This window comes from Antechinus flavipes, chromosome 1 (assembly GCF_016432865.1).
Source record: "Antechinus flavipes isolate AdamAnt ecotype Samford, QLD, Australia chromosome 1, AdamAnt_v2, whole genome shotgun sequence".
Classification (NCBI taxonomy): Eukaryota; Metazoa; Chordata; class Mammalia; order Dasyuromorphia; family Dasyuridae; genus Antechinus; species Antechinus flavipes.
Window position 1 is genome coordinate 40,409,774 of NC_067398.1, and position 14,909 is coordinate 40,424,682.

General features: G+C 35.0%; 1 protein-coding gene across 2 annotated transcripts in view; it reads left to right on the top strand.

Annotated features, from left to right (window-relative positions):
- Positions 1-14,909, top strand: part of LOC127551357 (contactin-4) — a 703,767-nt gene that overhangs the window by 155,123 nt on the left and 533,735 nt on the right. For both annotated transcript variants that reach the window (XM_051981038.1, XM_051981047.1), the window contains exon 2: positions 5,756-5,897. In XM_051981038.1, coding sequence (XP_051836998.1) covers positions 5,843-5,897 — 55 coding nt within the window. In that variant the 5' untranslated portion in view covers positions 5,756-5,842. The remainder of the gene's footprint in view (positions 1-5,755; positions 5,898-14,909) is intronic.

A 14,909-nucleotide genomic window follows, 5' to 3' on the forward strand; every position in this document is an offset into this window, starting at 1 on the left:
CAAGATGATGCAACAAAGTATTCTATGAAATAATATTTCATTTCCCTTGTGTGCATGATGAAATAATTTCTACCAAATCTTTTGTCTACCTCTCCAAGGACAACTTATTGACCAGATCACCTTTCCATTTAACCGCAATTTCCTTTTGCCTTCTGGTTTCATTTATTGTGCAAATATTAATATTAACATGGTTTGGTTTCCAATATTTTGTCATTGGACAAGGATTTCACAGTTTAGAGTTCCTTCAGTTAAGTAAATGTTTTTGTTCTAAAGAAAGAAAATCTTAACAGGTTTGTCTCTTTTTTTACATTACCCTCCACCATGATGGAGGAAGCAGAAGGGACTGCAATAGACTTGTGCACCATTTTTAATTTCTATTTGTTTCATGAGTTGCCATGGCCAAAGAAAACATTCTGTAATAAACCACTTACCAGACATGAATTCTAAATTTAGCTGCATTAGACCTTGGAAGATTCAACCTGTTGCTAATAAATATTTCCAACAATTTAAACTTGTTTCAATAAAATTTATTTTAATGGATTTTACTGTATCCTTACTTTATCACAACAATTGTGTTCTTCAAAGAAGCAAAATGGAAAATGTGGTGGTGCTACATAGGAAAAAACAAAAACAAAAACAGAATGATTGCACATAGTTCCTGTCCATTGCTCAACATTTCCAGAAAACTTTAGATCTTTATTTAATTTTTAAGTAACAGTAGAGTCTTAAATAATTGATCAAAATATCAAGAAGTTAATTGTCTAAACATTAAGAAATAATACCAATTCAATGAAAGGAAACAGTAAGTGACAAATGATAAAAAAAAATTCTGCTTGCAATGTGGAGACAGTGGAATGAAATTGTCTTGAACTGGAAGGGGAAACTGAGGTATCAGGGAAGGAAAAAACCCACTACCAAAATGTACGCATTGTATCTTCTGATTTGTCTTGTGCTTCAACTAGTGTTTTGAACAAGTCTTTGCATCTCTGGGCTGTTGGGGATAGTAGGAATATCAAGCATAATAGTATATCTGCTTGCCATTGAGGTGGTAGATGGAGCAACTGAGTACCCTGTCATTTTCTTGCCCCATTCCTAAAATGTATGGATTTAATCTAAAAACAAGGTCATAATACTACATGTTTCTGCTTCATGTGAGACATAGCAGTACCATTCATAAAAAAGTAAAATCTTAAAGGTGGTATATATTTTTAAAGCCTCTTTTCTAAGCTAATCCCTAAATTACAATGGTTTGTAGTAGAGTAAATGAATGAAAAAAATTGTTTCTTTTGTTTCCTGTGCATTTAGTTACCATCTGGCTCATAGTAATTATTTAATAAATTTGAATTGGCTAACTGAAAAACCTACAATAATAACTTAAATATTTGTCAACATACAAGTAGTTAGATGGCACAATGGGGTCTGGATTCAGGAATAGCTGAATTCAAATCCAGGTTCAGATCCTTTTAAATCCAGGTTCAGATCCTTGCTGGGTGAGTGATCTTGGAAAATCAATTAACTTTTGACTGCTTCAGATTCCTCACCTGTAAACTGGGCATAATAATATCCCCTTTTCATAAAGTTATTATAAGGAACAAATGAGTTCATATTTGTAAAATATCTGGCATGTTGTTGTCACTTAATATATGTTTGTTTTCATTCTTTGCCTCCTTCCCTTTCTTCTCCTTCTCTCCCTTCCCCTTCCATTTCCTTCTATTTCTTACCTGCCTGCTTTCCTTCCTTTTGTCCCACACTGTGTGATAAGCTCTTGAGTTAAAAAAATAAAAACCAGACAGTCTGTGTCCTAAAGGATAAAACACATAGAAATATAGGATAGGAGATTTCAATTTGGAAGGGAGCTTACAGGTCATCTAGTCTGTCCCCTTCATTCATAGGTAAGGCAACTAGGACCAAAGACCTTGGCCTGGGTACAAAAGGAATAAGTGAAAGAAGCTGGATTTGAGCCAGATCCCCAGACTATAAAACCACTGAGAGCCTAGTGGTCAGTGAAGCATAGAAAAGGGAATTATGGGAGTTACGGCCTTGCTACTGGCACCTGTTTGCAAGAAACTGAATCTCACTGTGACCTGCTTCCTCCTATAAATAGAGGTGTCGGACAAGCTGGCCTTTAAGGTCCCTTTCAGCTCTGAATCTGTATAATCTATGACTGTATGCCCTATACCTGAGGGCAGTGTGAGGACTTGAAATGTTTAGCACCTTTTAGTCTACTTGTTGTCTACACATAGGAAAGATAAATAACAACCAGTCACTCTATTACTTCCAAGACGTCAGTGTGAACTCTGTCTAGCTGAATATAAATAAAAGCTCCCATAGAGTTCTTTGACCTCACTTTCTTATATACCTAGGGATGACTGCTAAAAGAACACAGACCATAAAGAGCATCCTGCTGTGTATTAGATCTTTATCGTGTAAGTGGATACATTTTAATTGCTTCAAGAGATTGCTTAACATTATAGATCAATCCCAGGATTTGTGATGACATTTCTCTTGTAAAATTAATTATTAATACCATGATCATTTGCTTAATACATTATTAGTTTTCATTGATCAGCACTTCCTGTTTGTTTAAAATCGTTCTAATCACCAGGCATGTCAGAAGAGTATCCAAAGTCGTCTAATTAAGCGACCATCCTCTGTCCCTTTTCCGCCATGTACAGCCTCTTCCTTCAAGCAGAACCAAAATTAAGTATGCCTTCTTTCTTCACAGAATATTTAGGCTGATTTTATCAGAAATGGGACAAGTTAAGGACATAAAAAAGGAATAAAGCACTCTAATGAGGTTACTTCAGTTTCAATTACTTATACAACCTACTTAGCAAATGAGAGGCTTCTTTCAGTGTCCACACCTTTTGTTTTTAACTGGTGAGTACTAGATTAGCCTAGTATTTTATTTTAATGTGCAATCAACTATTTTAATGTGGCCTAAACACCTAGAAATTGTTTCTTATAAATAGTCTTGGAAGTGAGTAATAGTGGGTCATCGAAGTTTGTAAATATTGAGAATTACAATAATACTTTTTGACTGAGGATATTTATTGCCTATGTAGTCTTAGATTAGTCATTTAATAATTCTTGTCTGCTTCTTCAATGGAAAAACTGAAGGATTTGATCCATATCAGAAATTCTTAACATTTTTTTATACGACAAAGATGCCTTTAGTGGTCTGGTGAAGCTTATAGATCCCTTCTCAGAACAACGCTTATAAATGAGTAAAATAAAAAGCATATGATTATGAAAAAAATTACACTGAGATATGGATATCATTTTTAATTTCATAGACACCCCTGTCCACAAGACCTCTGAAATTTCTCCAAGTTTACGATCTGATGATTCCTTGAATTATTTTATGGTACTTTAGAATTTTCATAATCATTTAACAAACTTAATCAACAAGATTAAAATATATATATATATATTGTATGTTGTATCTATTTAGTTCCCTAAAAAAAAAAATCCTTATTTCTCTATTTGACAAATCAATCAAGGAGAACTTATTACACGGTGTGACAGATACTATCCTCAGTGCTGGGGAAACAAAGAGAAAAAAAAGACACACAAAATTGTCCTTACACTCACTGTGCTTGCATACTAATAGGACGTATGTAGGCATAGAAATGTTTGACTTAGCCTTGGGAATAACTGCCAATGGAGCTGAGACAACTTAGTGCTAATTCTTAAGATTCTTTTCACATTCTCTACTCTAAAGAAGCCAAGTTCAGTGAACAACAATATTCGGGTATTACCAATAACAATAATTAATAATAATAGTAAGCATTTCTGTAGAACCTCCAACTTGCCAGGCACCATAATAAGTGTTTTATAAATATGCTTTATCTTCCTAACAAATTTAGAAGATACATGTTGCTGTTATTATTCCTATTTTACATTTGAGGAAACTGAGGTAGAAATTAACTGCTAGACACAGATGGACTCATTTCCAGTTGTTCATAAAATGTGGGTTCTAGTTCTTATTCTTCTACTCCCTACCAGTATGACTTTGGCCAAATCACTTCACCTCCCTGTGCCTAGGTTTCCTTATCTGTAAAAGCAAAGATGTTGGGCTAGATTAAAGTCCTTTTTAGTCAGAGATGAACTGATAAATGTTTAATAATTGACTTTCCAAAAAATTATAAATGCCACACTTTTAAGTTTTAATTCATCTTGTGAACATTTTCTCCAATATTTGCTTAAGTCTAGATAATCAACAAAAGAAGAAAGCTAGCTCTGATTTGTAGCATTCATCAATTTGTAAGTTGTAATAATGGTTTCTCATGACCAATAGAAGTAGGATCTGCCCAGCTCTTCATCTATAATCTTAAGCAAGATATCTATGAGACTCAGCCCACACTGTGCCTCATTAACTATAGCAAGAGAAAGTTTTTAATGACTCAGGACCCTGGAAAGTTCCCCCTTTCACTAGAGAGCATCTTTGTTCCAGAGTTTAGTTTAAGAGAAAAAGAGCAGCTCCCTGTTCTACTGCCAACTTTTGCTCTGATTCATCACCTTAATCAATTCAGGCCATTCTCTGGGGCTACTGTGTCCAAAGGACAGATCCCTACTAGGTACAACAAGCAGACTTTCTATTGCTTTTCATCTTCAGTAATGATTCCTAGCCCATGGTGAAGGACTGGGGAAGGGAAGTGATGCAAAGGGTGGGAAGGATGGGATGTTCCATATGTAGATTTGACCATAATTCATTTTCAGTGCCTGCCTCAATTTTGTATATGAGTGACTGGCATATATTTCTACATAGCCTTCAACAATATGAAGCATTTATGGGGGCAAGGTACATAAGGAAGTGAACTTATGATTCAAGGAAGCTCCCTGCAATCATTCAGATTAGAAACTACTTTGAAATCTGTTATCTTCAAGAACTGCCTAGGACACTAAAAAGTTCAGCAGTATGATCAAGGGACATACAGTCCAAACAGTCAGTATGTGTCAGTAGCAGATCTTAAACCCAAATCCAAATATTTCTGATACCAACACCCTATTCCAGAGACTACAGTGCTTTTCTTGGCTCTTCTTGCTTGTTGGCAAATCCCCTAAAACTCCTTTTGGTGGGGAAGAGGAGGCAAATATATAATTTTGAGAAATGTAAGGATTTCTTTTCCACCAAGTGATAAGATAATTTTATAGTATTTCTGTATCTTGATACTTGAAGGATCCTTGAAAAAGCTAATCTATTTGTCTGTCTTCCAAGTGTGTAAAATTTTAATCACAGAAGTACCCACTGAGCTATACTGACTCATCTCCCTTAATGAAGTGAGTTTGGATTCAGAAAGCCTGGTTTGAAATCTTGCCTCCCATGTCCACTATTTTGTTAATTTTCTTAGACCTCAGTTTCCTCATCTGTAAAATGTAGGAGCAGAATTAGATAGACTCTGACATCCTTTTCTGGCCCTAAATCTATGATATCATGATCTTAGAGAGATTTAGATCTAAAAGGTTAATTGAGAGAAAACAAAGGGAGATCAAATTGTTTCAAATTCATAGCTTTTAACCTGTCCAGCCTTTCTTTCCATGAACCCACACATGTATAATATGTATACAGTCATATATACACATGTGTGCATGCACATATGCATAAAACATATATGTGCATATGTTTGTGTAGGTATGTGTATGTTTCCCTTCGGTATGAATTTCATTTAGATTCCATGGAAAGATTAAATTGCTCAAAAGACAAGGCACAATGATCCCACATTTCATTGTAATGTCTCTTTCTTTCCCACAGATTAAAGGTTGTATAAAACTTAAAAGAAGCAGCCATTCTAGTCACTAGTTATTGGACTTGAGCCTCCTTTGACCTCGGAAACTGAAGATGAGGTTGCTATGGGAACTCCTGGTGCTGCAATCATTCATGTTGTGCCTTGCAGGTAAAATGTCATTTTAAAACTTTTTGATTTAAAAAACCCCAGTTTCTCACACTAATTCAAAAGTGGGTCTTCACATTCAATGCCACTGATAAGATCCTGAGTCCATGTCACTTTGATGAACTTTAGCTAATACTGTTGAATACATCCACACAAACAAAAAGACAGACAGAGAGAGAGAGACAGATAGACAGACAGATAGATAGACAGACCCATTAAATTGATAGTCTTTTCTATGACTCTTCTGGTTTTATGCAAAAGCAAAATGTTGTGTTTTCACTCATCTATCCTACCTACTTAGAGTTGTTTTAAGGTATTTTGAAAGATTATTTTTGTTCATGCCCATGATCAATTTCACGTTGATATTGGGTGATAATAGAGAAAATCTGGTGGATAGTGTAGCCATTCTGGTTATCAATGAATACAAGACCATCAAGAATTATTTAGTTACTTCATTGATACAACAACTTCATTTGGTTATCTTGGTTTGTAAATGGTTGATGAATTTCTCTGGTTATTGTTATGAGTGGATAACTTTCTTGTTGAATTTTGGTTCTGGTCTTAACTCCATAAGAATTGGACAGAAAAAAGAGCCCAGACTACCTTCCACTATGATAAGCACATAGACCCTGTTTAGATGAGAGAGAGAAAAAGATGTATGCAGATAGATAAATCTATATTGTTACAATTTCCTTTCTTAAAATCATAAAATTATTAGCTCCTCTCTTACTCAGTTTAGGTGCTGTCTTCTACTTGAAGCACTTTCTAATTTCAGAGGTTATATGTGCTCATTATTCTCAGATTCACTTGTATTTAAAATAGCTGTTAAAATATTCAATCTTCTTATACTTTATTTCATTCCTTTCTTTTTGTATTCAGAAAACCTAATGCAAAACTTTGTGTATGGTAGATATTTTATAAATGTTTCATTGGAAAAGAGTTTTATTGGTCTTCCAAGTGATAGCTTTATTATTTGGACATAATTTGTTGCAACCAGCACATAAAATAGGAGAAGTACAAAATGTATTATAGAGTCAAATATGAAAATTATTTTAGAATTCTTCTTCTCATCCTATACACATATAGAGTATACTATATATAGTGCCCTGTGATAATCAGCGGGGATACAAATGAGAACAAAAAGACTGTATCTTCCTTCATGAGCTTCTGATCTAATGGGGGGAGATAAAAGGGGAGTGGAACACCAGAAAGAATGATGTTGAGGCTTTGGGGAAGGGATTAATTGCTCTGCTTTCAACTCAGAGGAAGGGGCCAAAGCAACTAAAGGTTTTGAAGCAATTTCTGTGATGATGTTTCCTGGTAATGAACTTTTCTTTGTGAAGTGGGAAAGGGAATTGGATAATGATGTTGTTGTTTATGCTAATAATGATGATAGTGATGATGGTGATGATGGTGATATTGGAGTAAGAACCAAGTAGGGGACATGATAGCAAGTGAAACCATTTTGAGAAGATCGAGCGAGGGATGGCAGGGTCAGAACTGTTATTTCATATGTCTCAAGTTGTTCCCTGAGAGAAACTTCCTTCTTCTAATGCAAATTCTGTCCTTTATACTTTTTAAGATTTGTCTGGAATCCTGAAAACAGTAGTCAAATTGCCACTTCCATGGTCTCTGGAAAGATATAATACTGACCTATCCTATAGTTCCATTCACCTTCTTCTTTCCAAACCAAAGCCTTTCCCCTATATTTATTGTTTCATACTGCTAAACTATGATCTCCTTAAGGGAAAACCAGTCTTGTTTTTTGTATTTCTGTTCCCATTATCTGCATAGGTCTCAGACTGTGTTTGGTGCATAGAAAGCACCCAATTAACATTTTGGGGGGAGAAGTTTTTGGGTTTTTTTTTTTTGGTTTGGGTTTTGTCCTTCATTCACTAGAAGGCTAATTGCTTTTTCTCATTGTCAATTGGTGTAAGAAGTAGGGCTTGAATCCAGGTTGTTCTATTCCCCATAATGCCAAGATCATTTTTATTAAGATGAGTAAATGACATTTATCAGAGGCAAACTAGATACATATATGAACAAGTTCACACTAAATTTGTAAATTCAGTTTCCAAATCCTGACTTATAGGTTGGTAGGATACTAAATAGAGTGTTGGGCTTGGAATCAGGAAGTCCTGAGTTCCAATCATTTCCCAGATATTCACTAGCTGTGTGTCTCTGGGAAATGCACTTCACAGTTTCCTCATAACATTCTCCTAACTAGGTCACTTTGAGAATCAAATGAGATAATATTTATGAAGTATTTGTAAATCTTTAAAAAAAAAGTATCCATCATATGAGACAATATGGTCCAAGGTCGAGTGCTGGACTTGGAGGGTCAAACAGCTGTGAATTGACTCCCAATTCTGCCACCAATATACCTTGGCTAATTCTTGAGGCTTCAATTTATATAATCAAGGGATCTGAATAGCCTTCAAATGTCTGAAACTATAACTTTCAGACACCATGATCTAAGCCAATTCATACCTTTATTACAACATACTCATGGATCATTATATACTTCAACAACGATACTTTATGAGGATGTATTCTGATGGAAGTGGATTTCTTTGACAAAGAGAAGATCTAACTCAGTTTCAATTGATCAATGATAGACAGAAGCAGTTATACCCAAAGAAAGAACATTGGGAAATGAATGTAAACTGTCTGCATTTTTGTTTTTCTTCCTGAATTATTTATACCTTCTGAATCCAATTCTACCTGTGCAACAAGAGAACTGTTCGATTCTGCACACATATGTTGTATTTAGGATATACTGTGACATATTTAACATGTATAGGACTGCTTGCCATCTGGGGGAAGGGGTGAAGAGAGGGAGGAGAAAAATCGGAATAGAAGTGAGTACAAGAGATAATGTTGTAAAAAATTACTCAGGCATGGGTTCTGTCAATAAAAAGTTATAATTATTAAAAAAAATACTCATGGTCTAAAACCCAGTTTTTTCTTGAAGACCTACAATATGGCATAACCTTCCTTATTTCTCAATATCTCAGGAAATGTTCTAAATCTACTTGTTATATATAATTGTTGATATGCAGCTGAAAAGTTGATGTTCTTATTGAGTATTCCCTTTACTGATGAAATCAGGGTTCAGGTTTCCTTTCCCATTCCACAGTATTGTAAAGGTATTAAAAAATTAAAAGTTCATAATCAAAGGAACAATTATTTAAGCGATAATCCAAGACCCAAGTATGGGAATTTATTCAAAACTAACCTTAGAATTGGGCGTGTATCTTTCCTAATTTTTGGCCAATTTTTTAGGGATGCTTTATTGATTCTCTTTGTGAGCTTCCATTGTGAATTTTCTCCTTTATATCGCATTAACATTCTTTTTTACATATGTCTGTTTTAGAATAGGCCAAGTCAAGTTTTAATTAATGTTTTTTGTTTTCTTGTGATTTGTCTTGATTTTACTAATTTGCCTACTGTTTGATCCTCTGAATTCTGAACAGTTTTTTTTTTTTTTTTCATTTGTTCAATTGATTTCATTCCTTGGAACTTCTCTTGAATGTTTTCTTGTTTTCATTGTAGTATGTGTGTGGTACCATGTATTTAAGAAAAAAATACAGTATTAGTCTGTTATGGTGCCCTTATAAAATAATTCTGGGGATTACAAAATGACATTCTTTTTACCACCTCTATATCTTTGCAAACACAGTCCTCCTCCCTTGAATTAATTCCCTTCTCTATCACAGAATCTCCAAACTCTATCAGCAATCGATTCAAGCTTCACCTCCAACAAGAAACTTTTCCTTTGTACCTAGATCTCAGTTGTGAACAGAGTATATAAGATGTACTTTTCTCATTTTTATTAGGCTAATTTCCCACTTAGTACTGCACGCCACCCATTGGTTCTTTGTATTATGAAGTGGCTCATTGGATAGAGTGCTGGGCCTGGACTCAAGAAGTCCTCACCCAAGAAGTCAAATACTTACTAATTATGTGATCCTGGGCAAGACATTTAGCCTCTGTTTGCCTTAATTCATGAAGAAAGAAATGTCAAACCACTTCACTATCTTTGCCCAGGAAACCCTGTGGACAGTATGGTCCATGGTGTCACAAAAAGTCAGACACAAATGAACAACTTTATTTTTTATTATAGTGTTTTTTTAAATTTTTAATATTCATTGCTAACCCCAGAGATTCTACTAAAAAGCTATTAGAAATAATTCATAATTTTAGCAAAGTAGCTGGCTACAAAATAAATCCCCATAAATCCTCAGCATTTTTATACATCACCAACAAAACCCAACAGCAAGAGATTCAAAGAGAAATTCCATTCAGAATAACTGTTGATACCATAAAATATTTGGGAATCTATCTACCAAAGGAAAGTCAGGAATTATATGAGCAAAATTATAAAAAAGTCTCCACACAAATAAAGTCAGACTTAAATAATTGGAAAAATATTAAGTGCTCTTGGATTGGCCGAGCGAACATAATAAAGATGACAATACTCCCTAAACTAATCTACTTATTTAGTGCTATACCAATCAGACTTCCAAGAAAATATTTTAATGACCTAGAAAAAATAACAACAAAATTCATATGGAACAATAAAAAGTCGAGAATCTCAAGGGAATTAATGGAAAAAAAAATCAAATGAAGGTGGCCTAGCTGTACCTGATCTAAAACTATATTATAAAGCAGCAGTCACCAAAACCATTTGGTATTGGCTAAGAAATAGATTAGTGAATCAGTGGAAAAGGTTAGGTTCATAAGACAGAATAGTCAACTATAGCAATCTAGTGTTTGACAAACCCAAAGCCCCTAACTTCTGGGAAAAGAATTCATTATTTGATAAAAACTGCTGGGATAATTGGAAATTAGTATGGCAGAAATTAGGCATGGACCCACACTTAACACCATATACCAAGATAAGATCAAAATGGGTCCATGACCTAGGCATAAAGAACAAGATTATAAATAAATTAGAGGAACATAGAATAGTTTATCTCTCAGACTTGTGGAGGAGAAAGAAATTTGTGACCAAAGATGAACTAGAGACCATTACTGATCACAAAATAGAAAATTTTGATTACATCAAATTAAAAAGCCTTTGTACAAACAAAACTAATGCAAACAAGATTAGAAGGGAAGCAACAAACTGGGAAAACATCTTCACAGTTAAAGGTTCTGATAAAGGCCTCATTTCCAAAATATATAGAGAACTGACTCAAATTTATAAGAAATCAAGCCATTCTCCAATTGATAAATGGTCAAAGGATATGAACAGACAATTTTCAGAGGATGAAATTGAAACTATTACCACTCATATGAAAGAGTGTTCCAAATCACTATTGATCAGAGAAATGCAAATTAAGACAACTCTGAGATACCACTACACACCTGTCAGATTGGCTAAGATGACAGGAAAAAATAATGATGAATGTTGGAGGGGATGCGGGAAAACTGGGACACTAATGCATTGTTGGTGGAGTTGTGAACGAATCCAACCATTCTGGAGAGCAATCTGGAATTATGCCCAAAAAATTATCAAATTGTGTATACCCTTTGATCCAGCAGTGTTTCTATTGGGCTTATATCCCAAAGAAATACTAAAGAAGGGAAAGGGACCTGTATGTGCCAAAATGTTTGTAGCAGCCCTATTTGTAGTGGCTAGAAACTGGAAAATGAATGGATGCCCATCAATTGGAGAATGGCTGGGTAAATTGTGGTATATGAATGTTATGGAATATTATTGTTCTGTAAGAAATGACCAGCAGGATGAATACAGAGAGGACTGGCGAGACTTACATCAACTGATGCTAAGTGAAATGAGCAGAACCAGGAGATCATTATACACTTCGACAACAATATTGTATGAGGACATATTTTGATGGAAGTGGATTTCTTTGACAAAGAGACCTAACTGAGTTTCAATTGATAAATGACGGACAAAAGCAGCTACACCCAAAGAAAGAACACTGGGAAACGAATGTGAACTATCTGCATTTTTGTTTTTCTTCCCGGGTTATTTATACCTTCTGAATCCAATTTTCCCTATGCAACAAGAGAACTGTTCGGTTCTGCAAACATATATTGTATCTAGGATATACTGCAACATATCCAACATAGAAAGGACTGCTTGCCATCTAGGGGAGGGGGTGGAGGGAGGGAGGGGAAAAAAATTGGAACAGAAATGAGTGCAAAGGATAATGTTGTAAAAAAAAATTACCCTGGTATGGATTCTGTCAATATAAAGTAATTATTAAATAAAAATTAAAAAAAATATATACATTGCTTTATGAATCATGTTGGGGGAGAAAAATCAGAGCAAAAATGGAAAAAACTTTGGGAGAGATAAAAAAAACAGAAAAAATTAAATGAACATAGCATGCATTGATTTACATTAGTCTCCTTAGTTCTAACAATATTTTTCTTTACAATTTTTCCTTCCCATGTATATTCCTTGAGGGCAAAGACTATCCATTTTTGTTTGTGTATTTCCAGGACCTAGGAAAGTACCAGTCAAAGCATGGGTACCTACTAAATATTAAATACATTAAATTGGTTTTCTAATCCAAGATACTGCTTCAGAAATATAAAAGCAATATCATCAAAGCCAACAAATTAAACTTTGTATGGTATATTAACCTCTTGATGCCCCTTGAATGATCTTGATAGGTCATTCATCTTCTTGTTTATATCTAAAAGAAAGATGAAGATAGACAAGAAGAGGTGAGGAGAGAACTTCTAGTTTTCTCTTGGTATTCAAGGGAAATGCAGCTAGGCTTTTTTCTACCTGGAGACTAAGGATATGCTGGTTTAAACATCTTTTTTTTTTTTTTTTTCCCTTAGCGTGGTTCAGTAATTCTCCAGCTTCCTCAATTTAAATAGAAGAGTAATTGTTCTCAGGGAATTCATCCTCCTAGAGGCTGATGAAACAGACCTACAAGATCACAAAATATAATGTGTATTCAACCATAGCATTCAGGTGTGCTTTTCATTTTCTACACTAATGGAAGGGCGTAGAAGTGTGGACAATCCAAAATAATTTGTTAAGCCACATATAGAACCATTTCCCTGTCAAAAAAAAGTAAGAAACTATTTTAAATAATATCAATAAATAGTGAATTCCCACCCCACCCCTGATAGGAGGGGAAGCCCAATATCAGCTTTGGAATACTAATTTCAGTGGCATTTCAGGCAGAGATAATAGTTGATGGTGAATTTCAGTACACATAGACATGCTAATGTGTATATATATGAAAAAACTGTAGAGTTAAACCTATTAACTCATTGCCTAATTCAGTGTCTTTCCTAAACTGTGTCTTTATCCTTAAATGCACTTTTTCCTCCTTTCACCTCTTTAAACTAGAGGCTTTCAAGGCTAATCCTGCATGAACCCTTTCCTAATACCATTGTCCATATTCCTCTCCCTCCCCTCAATCACCTTGTATTTATTTATATGTACATAGAAGCAGTCTGATGGTGAATGGTTAGTGTTCTAGGCTTAAAGTCATGAAGACCTGACCTCAAAACATATGCTTACAAACTTTGTGACCTTGCTGGAGGCATTTACCTTCTGGGCACCTCAGATAACATTCTTACTCCTATCTCCTGAATATGAACTAATAGAGGGGGTTCCCCAGCCAACACACTGACAAAATCATCAAATCTTCATCTATTAATATGCTTATCAGTGCACGTACTATATTCCTCTCTATTATATAACAATAGAATTACCAGTTCCTACATTGTTTTTTTCTCTGTATCCCTAGTGCCTAGCATAGTGTTTTGTATATGATAGTCTAATCAATATTTATAAGATGGAAACAACATACTTCTCAGTTGGTATCCATTTTAATATGGCTACATTTTCTCTTTTCTCAGAGTTTTCAATCTTTCAAGACTGCCTATCTTATGAAAAACTGCAGCTTTCCCAAATACAGGCATTTCATTTCTTTGTTCAGCAAAATCTCTGCCATTGTTAACAGCTGCATCTGGCAGGAGGCAATGGGGAAGAGGTCCAATATAATTCAAGGAAGATACTGTGGAATTGACAGATGATCACAAAGAAATGAATGACAAGGGGCTCTGTGTTGAATAGTCGATCATAGGTGGATAGCTTGAATTCACAACAGGAATAATATCTTTTCAGAGGTCAGTATCTCTGCCAGTATTCAGAGAGAATGAGTAGTTCTGTACCAACATTATAGAAGAGAAAAGAGTTTTTTAAGCTTTTTCTTTAATTTTCTATACCCCAAGCATGTATTCCTACTTAATAGCTTTAATATACTGCCTAATGGGACCTCTAGTAAGTATGCTGACACATATAGCAACTTGGACTGATAAAGCACAAAATTTCAGCAAAGCTCAGGCCTGGACACCAAACAGCTTTTCTCACTGAAGCATTTCTGAGCCCCCACCAGGATGGTGAGTGCTCGGTAAAATGGGCATTACATAATGTGATTGAAAAATCAGGAACCCTTAATACAACCAGCTAAACTGTTTCTATTCTAAGAATTCTTTTTCTTTCCTGCAAATTTTTCCTTTTCCTTTGCCTTCTTCCTCTCCCCAATAATAGAGAGAAAGAACTGAAGCAATAAGTGATTCGGGCCAAACATTAAGCATAGTACTTACTATCTGTAGTATTATAAATAACAAATATTCAGTTAAGATCAGAAGAGAGTCCAATCATTATTAGCTTTCATATACACAATTAACCAAATGCCCAATTGTAGCAACCACCATTTTCTTTCTTTAAAAAAAAAAATTGCCTACTGTATTGTTTCTCTTTATAAGAAACTGCCTTGCTGAGGCATTTCCAATCATATTGGAAAGTCTTCTGTTGCCAGATAGCCGATTTCCCATTTCCCGGGTGCCCTGTCACAACCATGGCCATGAAATGAAGTCTAGAATGGGAGAAAGATTTAGAAAGGAGAGAGCTAATAACTAGATTAAAAGGCAGAACATCAAGGGCTGAAAATGCAGGAAACATACAAGTCAGAAGAGGCGTTGTCAATGCCTTGGAAATAACCTGATCAT